This window comes from Squalius cephalus (genome assembly GCF_949319135.1).
Source record: "Squalius cephalus genome assembly, chromosome: 17".
Lineage (NCBI taxonomy): Eukaryota > Metazoa > Chordata > Actinopteri > Cypriniformes > Leuciscidae > Squalius > Squalius cephalus.
The window spans coordinates 34,082,622-34,097,450 of record NC_137138.1 but is presented as its reverse complement, the minus strand read 5'-3'; the positions used below and the strand labels follow the sequence as shown (position 1 = coordinate 34,097,450).

General features: G+C 38.6%; 1 protein-coding gene across 3 annotated transcripts in view; it reads right to left on the bottom strand.

Moving 5' to 3' along the window:
• Positions 1-14,829, bottom strand: part of septin8a (septin 8a) — a 38,019-nt gene that overhangs the window by 16,722 nt on the left and 6,468 nt on the right. For all 3 annotated transcript variants that reach the window (XM_079847166.1, XM_079847167.1, XM_079847168.1), the window contains exons 2-9: positions 12,354-12,468; positions 12,043-12,238; positions 10,739-10,925; positions 6,819-6,980; positions 6,552-6,648; positions 2,108-2,276; positions 1,883-2,015; positions 363-532 (exon numbers count right to left, since the gene is read on the bottom strand). In XM_079847166.1, the coding sequence (XP_079703292.1) occupies positions 363-532; positions 1,883-2,015; positions 2,108-2,276; positions 6,552-6,648; positions 6,819-6,980; positions 10,739-10,925; positions 12,043-12,238; positions 12,354-12,468 (1,229 nt within the window). The remainder of the gene's footprint in view (positions 1-362; positions 533-1,882; positions 2,016-2,107; positions 2,277-6,551; positions 6,649-6,818; positions 6,981-10,738; positions 10,926-12,042; positions 12,239-12,353; positions 12,469-14,829) is intronic.

Sequence of the window (14,829 nt, the reverse complement as noted above, 5' to 3'; positions counted from 1 at the left end):
TCTAGTCAGTGACAGAGAATATTCATCTACAATAATTCAGTATTTTCAGCTTCAGAATCATGAATATTGTTATTCTGGTGTCTCTATTGTCCTGTGCTTTGGGTTTCAGCACCAAGTCCAATCCTATTCATTTACACACACAATGTAAAACCAAATTTACCATTTTAATCAACAGCATGATTTTTGTTAATCTTATATCTTGGAGTATCGCAATAATATGGTATTGTGATTTGTGTGGAATCGTGACGCGAGGGTCTCGTTACACCCCTCGTTTATAATCTAGAGGCCATATGTGACGAGTCCATGTTCCACTGGTCGATGTACACACGCCTGAGAAGAAAGATGGAAGTGGAAGAACTCACTTTTTCTTGTCTTTGTCCTTCTTGAGCGGCTGTGAGAGCGAGAGCGTCTCGGCCGCCACTTTCCTCCTGTTGAAGGCGTTCATCTCCTCCTCCAGATCCCGTCTCTTCTCCTCCACCTTCCTCTTCTCCTCCTGATGCATGCGCTTCAGCTGCTCAAACTTCTCGTGTAACTGAGGACAGAGAGAGAGATCAGTGTGTGTTACGCCAGACGCAAGCCATGCGGACTTCATGGGCTCATTTCCATTTTTAGGTGAACTATCCCATGATTTACTCACCCTGAAGTCATCCTAGGTGTGTATGAGTTTCTTCTTTCAGACGAATACAATCAGAGTTATATTAAAAATGTGCTGGCTCTTCCAAGCTTTATAATGGCAGTGAATGGCCGTATATTTTTGAAGTCCATCAAAGTCAGAGGTGTCAAGTTACGAAGTACAAATACTTCGTTACCTTACTTAAGTAGTAATTTGGGGTATCTATACTTTACTGGAGTAATTATTTTTCAGACGACTTTTTACTTCTACTCCTTACATTTTAAAAATAGCCTCGTTACTCCTAGTTCATTTCGGCTTGTGAGAGAGAGAGAGAGAGAGAGAGAGAGAGAGATAGAGATAGAGAGAGAGATAGAGATAGAGATAGGGAGATAGAGATAGAGATAGACATAGAGAGAGAGAGATTTTTTCCTTACGTTACTTTTATACTTTAAGTAGTTTTGAAACCAGTCCTCTTATACTTTTACTTGAGTAAAAAGCTTGAGTTGATACTTCAACTTCTACAGAAGTCTTTTTAAACCCTAGTATCTATACTTCTACCCGAGTACTGAATGTGAATACTTTTGACACCTCTGATCAAATTTAATAAAGGCCTTAAATTATCCATATTTAAAACTTTATGTACTAAACTAACTATCTTCCGGCAGACGGCCGTACACAAGTCGACTAACGCCACAAGAGCAACACTTGACGATGTGTGATGTAGATGTAGGAGTGGCGTAAGCTCTCGCGGCTCAAACACACAGCACTGGGCAACACACTCAAGCTCCGCCCACATTTCTCTCTAAATATTCTCGTTTTAGATTTCTAATTCGTGACTGGTGTTTTGCTCTTTCCTCTGCGCTTCCGCGTTCGTCATTACGTTGTGCGTGAGTTCAAGTGTTACTCTTTCACAGTGAATCTATGCGCTCGTCCGTCTGCCGGAAGATAGTTATTTTAGTCCATAAAGTGTAATGGATATTTTTCTTACACGAATGCATTGCTTCACTTCAGAAGACCTTTATTAACCTTTATTTAATGATGGATAGATGCACTTTAATCATGAATAGATGCGCTTTGATGGACTTCCAAAAAAATATACGGCCATTCACTGCCATTATAAAGCTTGGAAGAGCCAGCACATTTTTAATATAACTCTGATTGTGTTCGTCTGAAAGAAGAAAGTCATATACAGCTAGGATGGCTTCAGGGCGAGTAAATCATGGGCTAATTTTAATGTTTGTGTGAACGATCCCTTTCATCAGGACTAACCTCTCTCTCCTTCTCCTTCAGCTCGCCCTCGGTCTCCTTCACTTTATTAACGAACATCTGCCTCATCTCCTCTTCCTTCCTTTGCAGATCTCCCAGAAACTCCTTCCTCTTGGCTTCATACGTCTCCTGTAGACTGTAGAAAAGATTTTGTGACGTCACACACACTACGCCCACATTTCTTTCCAGTCTATGGTTGAGAGCTTGCAGGGAGTGTGTGTGTCTCACCTGAAGGGCTGGCTGTCGGGGTCGGTGTCTTTGAAGCCCATCTCCTCTAGTTTACAGCGCCGGTAGAGCTCGTAGTGTCTGGCGTGAGTCTGTTCTCGCAGATCCTCCATGTTCACTCTGATCAACATCTCCCGCAGCTTCACGAAATCACAGTGACTCTCATTCTCCACTGCAACACACACACACACACACACGGTCAGTCAAGTTACAAGTGCTTGAAAGCCCTCGATCTTCTCTCCAGGCTCGCGGCCAGGGAATATACTTTGAAAGGCGGAGCGAAACATGGAAAACTAAGTATATTCTGAACCCTGTACTGTAAAGAACAGTTGAATAAATGTTAGAGAAATAGTTTCATTGGTTCAATATTCTGTACAATTACTGTAGACATGAAGTTGATCAATCCAGTACAAGATGATGTGAGCTGATAGAAACTAGTGAACTGTGTGTCCGTGCTCTCAACAACTACAACTACAGCTGCAGTGTGTGTGTGTGTGTGTGTGTGTGTGTGTGCGTGTGTGTGTGTGTATGCGTGTGTGTGTGTGTGAGAGAGTGTGTGTGCGTGTGCGTGAGTGTGCATGCGTGCATGTATATGTGTGAGTGACTGAAAGTGTGTGTGAGAGAGAGAATGTGTGTGTGTTTGTGTGAGTAAGTGAGTGTGTGTGAGAGAGCGAGAGAGAGTGTGTGTGTGTACATGTTTTTCTATCCCAGTGGGGACTTAAACCTGAATGCACACACACTCATGGGACTCGTGTCACTGTGGACCTAAATTGAGGAAATAAGCTTATACCATACACACACGTGTCTGTGTGTGTGTGTGTGTGTGTGTGTGTGTGACCTGATGAACTCATTCATCCAACAGAACAAATAATATAAAAAAAGTGCTTTATTATTAATTACTCTCCATCATTGTTTTATTAAGCATTTTTCTGTTAGTTAAAATGACGGATTAAGGCATATGCATATTCATATACATGTTAGAGGTTAAAAAATATGCTATTCATTGCCATTATATGGACAAGCACAAACAGGACATTTATTTTTACATTTTTTTAATGATGGTCAGAAAAAGAAAGAAGGGCACACTGGATTAGAACAACACCAGGGTGAGTAAATGATGAACTCATTTTCAGTTTAGGGTGAACTTTACCTTTAATAATTGAGCACCAATAATATTAGATCATATTCAGTTTAGACACCATATTGAATTTGACACGGATGAAAATGAGGCTTTGAGGGATTGACTCACAGTCTTTACAGTAATGGCACACACTGTATAAAGCTTCTAGATCACAACATTTCCACCAAACAGATTTATTGAGTTTTTAACAACTGAAAGTTGTTGTTTCACGGAAACATGTTTCATCAGCTGAACATCGTAAACAAGAGTACAATCCATTAAACCTTTGTATTCAATCCCTCACAGCCTCGTATTCATTCCTGTCAAAAATTAAATATGGCTCTACCCATAGCCTTAGGTTTATTGATAATAACAAAGCAGCAAATATACAGTACCAGTCAAAAGTTTGGAAACATTACTATTTTTAATGCTTTTGTCATAAGAAGTCTCTTATGCTCATCAAGCCTGCAGTTAAAAACAAACAAAAAAAAAAAAAACAGTAATATTATGAAATATTATTACAATTTAAAATAATGGTTCTCTTTTTTAATATATTTTAAAATGTAATTTATTTTTGTGATGCAAAGCTGAATTTTCATCAGCAAGTACTCCAGTCTTTGGTGTCTTATGATCCTTCAGAAATCATTATAATATGATGATTTGATACTCAGTTATTATCAATGATGGAAACAGTTGTGCTGTTTAATATATTTTTTTGAAATACTTTTTTCAGGATTCATTGATGAGTAAAACGTTAACAGCATTTATTCATAAAAACAGCATTTATTCAAAATAAAAACATTTCTAACAATATAAATCGTTACCATCACCTTTTATCAATTTAACGCATCCTTGTTGAATTAAAGTACTAATTTCTTAAAAAAAAAAATAGTTATTGTTCCAAAACTTTTGAACGGTAGTGTATATTGTTACAAAAGATTTCTATTCTAAATAAATACAGTTCTTTTTAACTTTTTATTCATCAAATAATCCTGAAAAAAGTATCTCAGGTTATAAAAAAATATTAAGCAGCACAACTGTTTCCAACATTGATCATAAATCAGCATATTAGAATGATTTCTGAAGGATCATAAGACACCAAAGACTGGAGTACTTGCTGATGAAAATTCAGCTTTGCATCACAAAAAAAAATTACATTTTAAAGTATATTAAAAAAGAAAACCATTATTTTAAATTGTAATAATATTTCATAATATTACTGTTTTTTAACTGCAGGCTTGATGAGCATAAGAGACTTCTTTCAAAAACATTAAAAATAGTAATGTTTCCAAACTTTTGACTGGTACTGTATATATATATATCATATGGTTTCTGAAGGATCATGTGACACTGAAGACTGGAGTAATGATGCTGAAAACTCAGCTTTGATCACAGGAATAAATTACAGTTTAAAACTAAAATAGATAACCGTTCTTTTAAATTATAATAATATATTTTACAATATTTACTGTATTTTTTAATCAAATAAATGCCGCTTTGGTGAACATAAGATACTTTCAAAAAATCTTACCAACCCCAAACTTTGCAACAGCAGTGTAGGATTATATTGCAATAAAGTCATTTTAATATCAAAACATTGTTTTATTCCATTAGCTGTACTAAGAAACTATCGGTCTGAACTAGGGATGCACTGATATGAAAAATATGGCCAATACCGATAACTGATAATTCTTTATATTTGAAAGCCGATAACCGATATATTGGCCGATAAATCTAAATCCAAAGTTTTATATCATTTTTGAGAGCCTGATTACAAAAACAAACATCTCACCATTAAAAGCCATGTCCCAAGCACACAGTTATAATGAGATTATAATTGTAATTGTAGCCGACATGACGTTGCACTTTACTGTATTTTGCTATTTTGAAGTGATTTCCAATCATATTTTAAGCAATTCAATAACACCATCATGTTGAACAGTGCGCATCTGAAGGAAATAATACATTATTTATCGGCAACATTTTTCTTATCTGGCCGATAACGATAACATTAAAAAAGGAACACATACCGGCCAATACCGATATGGTGGCCGATATATCGTGCATCCCTAGTCTGAACTAGTTGAGCAAGTAGTCACACGGCTGAGAACTGATTTTCTTTTTAAATGATTTGTATTTGTCTGTATTTGAATGTAAGCTGAAAAACCCTTCGAGACTTCACGTCTCCAAGAGCTCTACGCCGAGCGTCTCTTTCATGGAGCACGAGTCTCTACTCGAGCCGGACGAGCAATTAAACTGAAACACGTCTACGGCTAATGACGTGACCTTATCAGTGGCAGAGCTCTCTCGCTCACATCTGAGAAAACAGCGTAATTAGCTTCCGTCGAGAGTGCCATTTATCACCGCTTTGATTGATGGGATTGTTTTCACATGAAAGGCATTGTAAAAATACCCCCCCCCCCCCCCCCAAACCAGTATCCACAGAGAGAAGCTGAAGGAAAACGAACAGCAGGGTTCAAATAAAAGTGTCCGACACACTCCAGCCCCTCGAGCATGATATTCTCCAGAGACAGAGTAACGTCAGCTACAACAGCCAAACTGCAGGAGTGTTGCTTCTTACTAGGGCTTTCAAAATGGCTGAAAAGCTAAAGTCGAATTTCTTTCTCGAATTATAATTCTAAAGGCAGTACTTGATGTAAAAAGGAAAAAAAGTGTTGTATTGTCTCCTAAGCGAGTGCAATAAGCCAATATAAACCAAATCAAGCATCGCATCTTTTATTGAAATGACGTTCTCTTTTTAAAGTGCATTAACTTTTGAAACAATTGTTCTTAAATAAAATATAATTTCCTTAATGTGCTTTAGTGTAAATTAGGCTACAATAGTGCATAAAACTGTGTTCGAGCATCAGTGACCTGAGAAAACACTCTTCAACACACAGCGTAATGAACTACATGAAACACTCCACTTCTACTCACTACATCTACATATTGTTCATCAAAAACACCAGAAGCTCATCTCTATCAGCAGCGAGTGCTGAGCGCTTTCTGTTGATGTTTCCAGCTGAAGAAAACACACACTCAGCTCTGACCGATGTGCAGGTTTGGTCAAGTGTGTCGTTGCATGATTTTTGCCTCTAACTGAGAGGTTTTCATCAGCAGGAAGCCTTTTCCCAGCACAGTCTAGCTCTTTATACTGGATGAGCTAACAAAAACAAACCGCGTCAGTCACCATATGTTATGTTACGTTACGTCATCATGTCGAACCAAAGATTCGAATGCACGGTTTTTGCATTCGAATGTGATTTTTATTTGTATTTTTAATATTTGAAATTCTAATTTTTATTTGCCAGCCCTATTTCTTCTTACCTTGAACGACTCCCCACGGGTATTGCCTGGCCCTCACGGTCTTATTGCCCACCTTCACCTCCTCGACACTGCCCACCACAGCAAAGGGGAGATGGGCCTAGGATAAACACAGTCAAAGGTTACATGGTAATGTTACAAGTCCTACTAGTACTCAATCTGTGCAATAATATGCACTTTCCCACTGAAATATACATTCACATCTGTATTTAAATTCAAATTGCACACAAGCCTCTATGCGGGTTACGTCTATGGTAAGCAAAGACTCACGTTCATAGAGGAATTGATTTCTGTGACGGCTTCATCATCTGTGGGAAACTGGTAGATCTGAACCCCGTTGCTGACCAGCTCGCTCATGATTTTTATCTTGAACTTGTGTAGCTCGCTCTTGGAAATTGTGTCAGCTTTAGCGATAATAGGGATGATGTTCACCTAAAAATAAAAATGAATAAAAAACCTTTCACAACATGTCTATGTTCTAGTTCCACATCTGGAGAGTTTGTAGTTAGATCTAGATCTTGAGTTAAATAAGATACCAGTAATAAATCAGACTACATGTATTTAATGGAGTCATAAAATAAGCTAACAAACCTCAATCGTGACTTTCTATGTGACAAACTGAGAAATTTAGCAGAATGCTGGAAGTGCAAGAAATTCTCCCTATAAAACAGAAGTTGATATTAACTGGGGCTGTCAGTCTCCAAATGCTACAACTTTAAGCCATCTCATGAATAGATTTGTCTCAGAGTGATAACATTAAAGTGCCCCAATAATGTAGTGTAGTAATAAAGCTGTTTGTGAATGGAAAAGGTCTGCAAAGTTTCAGAGATCAAAGTGCAGATAAATGGAGCTTTTGTCTTGCAAAAGAAAGTGATTCCTAATCCGAACTGCCTGAAAACAGAGTCGTCAGGAATTCCCGTCTCACTTCTGGTTTGAATCTACATGTTTGTAATACATTTGCATAATGGCAGCCTGTGGTCTTCACTGGCCGCCCTCAAACACTGTAGTTGTGTCTGAGACTGGAAGAGTTTGGTTCTGGGCCATCTGACCAATCAGAGCAGAGTAGACCAATCACATCAGACTGGGTCATCTGACCAATCAGAGCAGAGTAGACCAATCACAACAGACTGGGTCATCTGACCAATCAGAGCAGAGTAGCTCTCGGAAAGGCAGGGTTTAGAGACTGAATCCTTTATTGAACCGTTTCAGACACTGTGAGAAAAGAGCTGATGCTGTAATGTATATCATGAGAAAATCAAAGTGTTTGGATGCCTGTAAATCTGTTGTGGGAGACTCTTTGAAATATCATAATAGGGGCACTTTAACTAATTTTTGTTTACGTGAATATACATGAAGCCAACTGCTAAAATCGACTGTTTATTAAAGCATGTATTTTTAAAAGAGTAACGCCGCGCTGACGAGTGCTAGTGTGAGGGCATTCAGAGACACCTACACTCTAGTACGAGTACAGAGGCATTTTTATCACTCATAACATCTAAAAAAAGAAGAGCGCAAAAACTGCATAAGCAGGACATTTGTGCATGTGTTGAGAGAAGACGTGCTGATCTACGGAAATACAAAATATTGATACGGTGGGCACTTCAAAACACAGCGAATAATTCTTTATAGTTTTTATAATTCTTTATAGGTTTACAATGCATTTTTAAAACACTGTTTTTCCACTGTGCCCAACCTGTTATTGGAAGCTTGGGGAACTTTGCATTAGTCTCTTCTACGAGCAGGGATCAAAGTCTCAGAGTTCTGTTATTTTCTGTGTATAAAATCAACGCTGACTAACATCACAAATACCCTACAATACACACATTAAAATGCTAGCGATGTAATGTCAGGCAGAAAACAAGCGCTCCCCAGGTTTAGCATGTATTTGTTGTCACGGGGCCCTGGGGCCACATCATCATGAACCATCTGTGCATCTCCTAAAGCACGAACCCCCAGAGTCTCCTCTCGTTCAGGCCATTATTCCCTGATGAAATGACGGATCGACCGGCTCAGTTTCCACTGGCAGAGAGAGAACCCCTGCCCACTGTCCTACATTCACACTATCAATTATCAATACACTCTTCACTAATGACATTCCCTACACACGCACAAAACCAGCGCAAACCAGATGCTCATTCATGCTTCTGGCAGCAAAAGAAATGTGAATGTCCAGGGTTTGAACTGTAGTGCAGTATCTACTGTCATGTGACGTCATCAGGGTTTGAAATGAACACCCGCCAAATGCGTGTAATGATGAACAGTGGCGGGTAACGCTGTCAGATCACGAGACAATTTGCGTGTTACTTATTATATTTCCTCAGTTTGCTGGAAGTTCGTGTAAGACAAATCTGCACAGATTTAGCTCATATACTCGTGAGTCATGATATATTAAATACAGCGTATTGCAGAATCTGCTTATATCTGGCGTACTTGAACACACACGTCACTACACAACAAATAACGGCACACTTGTTCATTTACATTGAAGCAATAGAGAAGATTAAAAAGCTTTTGGTGAACAGAAAATACAGGATTTTGTTTAAGAAATGAATGTATGAAATCCAAATTTTATAACAAAGCCATGACGAAGTTAATCTGGTTAATTTCTTTTCTTTCTTTTCTTGGCTAGTAGGAGTTCTGAATGGCCGGTAACTTAAAAATTTAGTAGCCAAATTGTCCAGTGAGAGAAAAAGTGAATTTCAAACCCTGTTCATGTCATACACAACTTCTAAATGTTAAAACATAAGTAATAACAACATTTAGTAATAATAATGAACTTTTTTCCACTCACACTTGTTTTGTAACCTAGTCCACTTGAATGGTATATTAATATTGATGATGATGATGATGATTGTAACTTTGGCTTATGCAATATTCAGCTTTTGAAACAGTCTTACAACTTCACACATTTTGATAATGTAAGCACTGGCTGAAAACCAGACACACTTGGAGTGAATATGGTGTAAAAAATGTTCATTTAATTTCAGAAACTTCACATACCTATAATTTGCTATTATAATAATATCCTTAGGAGTCATCAGGATGCAGCCTAGCGGTTAGCGGTTAGCACACATGCGTTTGCAATTAAGTGAAATCTAGGGGTGTGCCGGTTTCAGAATTGGTGATGACGGTTATGACGTGAGTCAAATGTGACGGTTCGTAACATAACCGTCGTCCGGGGGGGGGGGGGGGGTCATCTGATATTTGTGTCGTCTGTTATAGGACAACTTATTTTGAATAAAATTAATATTTGTGTAGTGTTCAATGTTGTTATTGATAGAGATACGCGGATGGGGTATTATTTCATCCGCAACCGCATCACAAAACTCATCATCCGCACCAACGTTTTTTGACCAGATTTCAAAGCCGCACCCGCCCGCCATCCGCTGATTGTTTTGCGGTCTATGGACGATGCAATGCTCTGCTGATGCGGGCCGCAAGAAAACCCTTGTCTGTTCTAGAAAGGATGCAGCAAAGATATTTAATACTAATGTATGAGGCATAGGCCTACGCTGAGTTTCATTCATTTACGATGAGATGCGCTCTAGTTCAACTTCACAATGCAATGCAAGTGAACGCGGCGCATCGGAGCCTCAATGTCATGGTTATTATATTGTCTCCTATATTTTTATTTATTAAATACATGCAATTGGTTGATGAAACATTTATTAAAATTAAGATACAATTTGTACAAAACGAAATTCGCTTTAAAGAAAGGTTTTCTACAAAGAAAAACTTAATGAAGTGGTAAAAATCATGTGTCCCGATTGCAAATGTTCATTGCTAATGTTTATTATTGCAAATGTTTTTCATTTGTTTAATAAATCTCATAATGATGGCACATCACTATATCATAGCTTTTATTTCTATCTCAAATGATTGGCGGTCGGTCAAGGGGCACTTGGCAAAGAATCAAATACAGTTGGAAACGACGTAGACCACTAATAACACAGACTGTTAACATTTGTTTTTAATTAGTATTTAAACATTCTCTATGATAAAAAATGTTTGTAAAAATATTTTAATAACACGGTTTTGGCGGTTATAGAGTTCTAATGACGGTGTTCAACTATATATAACGGTGTTATATACTAACCGTCACAACCCTAGTGAAATCTTCATAACACAACTCCTGAATTTGCCAACAAGTGGAGATTGAAGCAGAACGTTCCCCAGAGACGGACACCTACCTTGCTGTCCAGCTTCTTCATCGTGACTAAATCCAAGGACTTGAGCGAGTGTCCCGTGGGGGAGATGAAGTAGAGGCAGATGTGGATCCTGGTGTCGTGGTAGTTGAAGAGAGAGCGCTTTATCTTCAGCTCTTCCTGCAGGTAGTTTTCAAACTGTGTGTCGATATAATCCACAATAGGTTTATAGCTGAGAGAAACAGACGGTGCAAGAAATCAGCATTATCACAATACGCACACATTTAACATCAATATCTGAAAGAATTTGATATATTTGTTGTCTTTTCTCGAAAATCAAGACACTTTGTGTGAGAAGAAGAGAGACGCAGCTGTGTAGAGACTGGCCTGGATCATGTTTACGTTCTCTGACCTCGTCTCTTGACTTCTTGGGCATTTTTCCCAGCATGCACCGCTTGTAAGCTTTCAGAGCCTACGCTGTCTTGTTCTAGATGCATTTTTCCCAAAAGATGCAATGTCTGGCACCCGTAAGTCTCTCTGTCTATCTCTACACGCTTAGAAGGCATATTCTCAGAGTCCAAGTGCTTCTTTTCTCTCTCAACTAACGGTCAGTGAAAGGACACGCTTTATAAGCGGTTTTGTTTATCATTTATTTTAACATTTGGGACATGCTTAATATTTGATTTTGTTATTTAAAGAGGACCTATTATGGTTTTTCCAAATGTTCATCGTTCTTTAGCGTGTAATGTTGCTGTTTGAGCAAAGTTCATCTCCAGCCGACCAATCAGAGCACAGTGTGCTTTTCAGAAGGAGGGGCTTCATAGAGACAGGAAGTAAACAGAGCGTTACTGACAGACTGGGAAGAGAGGAGCCGCAACAATGGAGAATATGAGGAAAATAATGAGCTTGATCTGTCACTCAAACAATAAAGTATAACATATTTCTTTAATCATTTTTCTTAGAACAACAAAAGTTGAATGCAGTCGGCATTATAACGTGGGCTTACTTTTCAAGCTTGTTTAACAGTTTGTAATAGTTCTCACAACAATAAGAGATTTGTGCCTCGAATGCTTTAAGAAAATGAATGCGAGTCCAAACTGTGCCAGACATCCACACTAGCGAAAACCATACATTTCCTCTCTTCCTAGCCAACCCTTTTCCATATAAACGCTCTTGTCTGAGTTTTTAGCATGTGTGTGTTAAAACATGAACAAACTGCTTCATATTAACAAATGTTTTATTAACAGGCTTGTGAGTTTGTCAGACTCATTCATATGCATGTTTTGAATACATCAGTTTCTCAGTGCAACCCTCCAAACTCTGATGCTGATGTTTGTATTTTACTCTACCTTTCTTCTTTGTTGATCTGATCCCCAAAGCCCACCGTGTCAACGATGGTCAGTTTCAGGTGGACGTTGCTCTCTTGCAAGTCGTACGTTCTGGGCCGCAGGTAAACGCCGTTTTGGTAATGGCTGGCCTCCTCGTTTTCAAACATGGTGTTAAAAAGGGTGTTCATTAACGTAGACTTGCCGATGCCCGTCTCTCCTAATGGTAAGAGAATGACTGATTAGCATTTCCACTACATGATCATACCATCTCTGCACTGACATTGAGCTAGTGAACAGTTGAAATGGGCTGATACTGGTTGCTTAATGCTTACCCACACAGAGGATGTTGAAGCAGAAACCCTGAGTCACGGATTTACTGACCAGCTGATCAGGCAAACTGTCAAAGCCAACATGACCGCCAAGGCTGAGGTTACGCTTTTCTTCATTCTGTGAAGGAACCAGACAAATTTGACCATGGACTGAATGAAATAAGGCTCATGTAAAAGGCAAAAGGCAAAAAAAAGGGTCAAATCTCTAGTTATTTGTATTGGCATCAGCCACTGAAAAAGCCTTCAGTATTGTGACGTGCATCTGAATGAAATGGATTACCGTGAAGAAAAAAGGTCACACTATTCCGATAGTCAGACAGTCTACTAACTATAATTAACTTTGCAAGTACATGTCAACTAGTAGACTCTCTGCTTAATATATCTGCTAACTCTTTATTTTGATGCTCCTCAACAGACATTCTGCAGACTATAAGTAACTTTGCAACTACATGTCAACCTTATTCTGCTAACCCGAACCCTGCCCGTCTAATGTAATGAGAGTTAGTTGAGATGTAGTTGTGAAGTTACTTATAATTCGCAGAATGTCTAAAGTGGACCATCAAAATAAAGTGTTACCAGAATAAATTGTGGGGACTTTGTTCTATGCATCATTTCTAGATTGGATGGAGGCAGAGGATTTTTAGAAAGAGGTGGGGTTAATGTTAATGTGAATAAAATGATGAGAGAGACGCCTATAATTTCATCAGAAGGAGTTAAGACATTTTAATGAAACATTATAACATATTAGGTCAAAAAAAATAAACTGCATGCATATAGAAAAGAGATGGGTGAATTTGTATGTCATGTCAGCTTTAAACAAAGTACCATTATAGACAATCAGTCATTCAAAGCATTTCCAATGTTCCTGAAAAAATCCTATAATTCAGAGCCAGACACATCTAAAATCCCACTAATGTGTGCCCTAAAACTCCTGAAATCCATGCGCTCCTCCCTCATCTGGCTTCGTCTTTTCCCCCAATGCAGGCACATATTTGGTGGATGAAGTCACTGAGAGTGCTACTGAGGGAAGCAGCAATTCAGCTGGTGTAACACACACACACACACACACACACACACACACACACACACACACACACACACACACACACACACACACACACACACACACACACACACACACACACACACACACACACACACACACACACACACACACACACACACACACACACACACACACACCGAGCACAAAAGGAATTCTAGCTGAAAAACCTGTACCGACCCCTACCAGCCAGTGTCATTTCACACCAGAGGCACTGAAGGGGAGACCCAACACAAGGAGGTGAAGGACGGGAAATGGCTGAAAGCATTTTTGGGAAAACATGCAGTCTGGGAAAAATCTTGGGAAGGCTTGAACAATGGCCATATAGGGGCTGCTAGTAAACGCCCCGGCCGCAGGGGGAACGGCTCCCCTCAGGGGGCAGTAGATCAGGAGGAAGTGGAGCAGCGTTTGGGCCCTACAACAATATTTTCTCAACCCGCCCTCGCAGTGACAGGCCTGATCCAGACACACTGACAGAACACTGAGAGCTGTGTGCACATCGGCTCACATTCCATGCATTTCTCTGCCAAAGAATCGCCCCATCCAGAAACACTTAAAGAAATATTTCATCCAACAAGGAAATCATTCCAGACACCACTGACTACTAGCCTATTCTTCCTTAGGACACAAAAGAAGATATTTTGAATAATGTACTAGTGGCAATTTTCCATTTGATAACAATAAACTTTCAAATGAATGAGCTTCAAAACAGATCACAGAATTGCTAATGACAGTGGCTTCAACTTTATCAAAAAACTCGGTTTAAATGCCGTGTTGGAAAAAAATATATTTTAGGTGAACACTTTAAGATTAGAAATTAATTTCCATAATTTGCACCAGTGGCTGATAAGAGTTATGGATGCACATTAAATCGGCCACCATATCGGCATCGGCCGATATGTGGGTAGTTGACGTGACGTGGCTTTTTCACCGTCACAGAAGATAAAAAATAATTTATTTCACATTTTCATCATTTAGAATACTATGGTTAACATTTTCTTGTTTTACATGAATTTGTTGTTTAAATACCTGAGTTATTTTTTATTTTTTTACAACTTTGAGCCAAATCTCTAAATCGTCCTATGGTGTGACGGTAGACAAGATTATTTCATAAATATTAACTTTTATAAATAAAGAAAATAATGTTTAAACATCTTAATGAACACTCCTGGCATAATTGTGCAAGTGTCTATTTCACTAAGTGGCCATCACTTTTCCTATACATACATTTCTAAAAGTGTAGGAATTTAATAAAGTTTGTCACAGAAAAAAATGTCCTTTGGTGTTATGCAATAACCTGACATTAAGTTGGGCAATATCATGGACAACTAAATTTAGTTGAAAGACCCCATTCAAGGTCATGTGACTGAAGACCCCTATGAAGCCCATGAGCAGTGCACATGGTAAATATTTAAC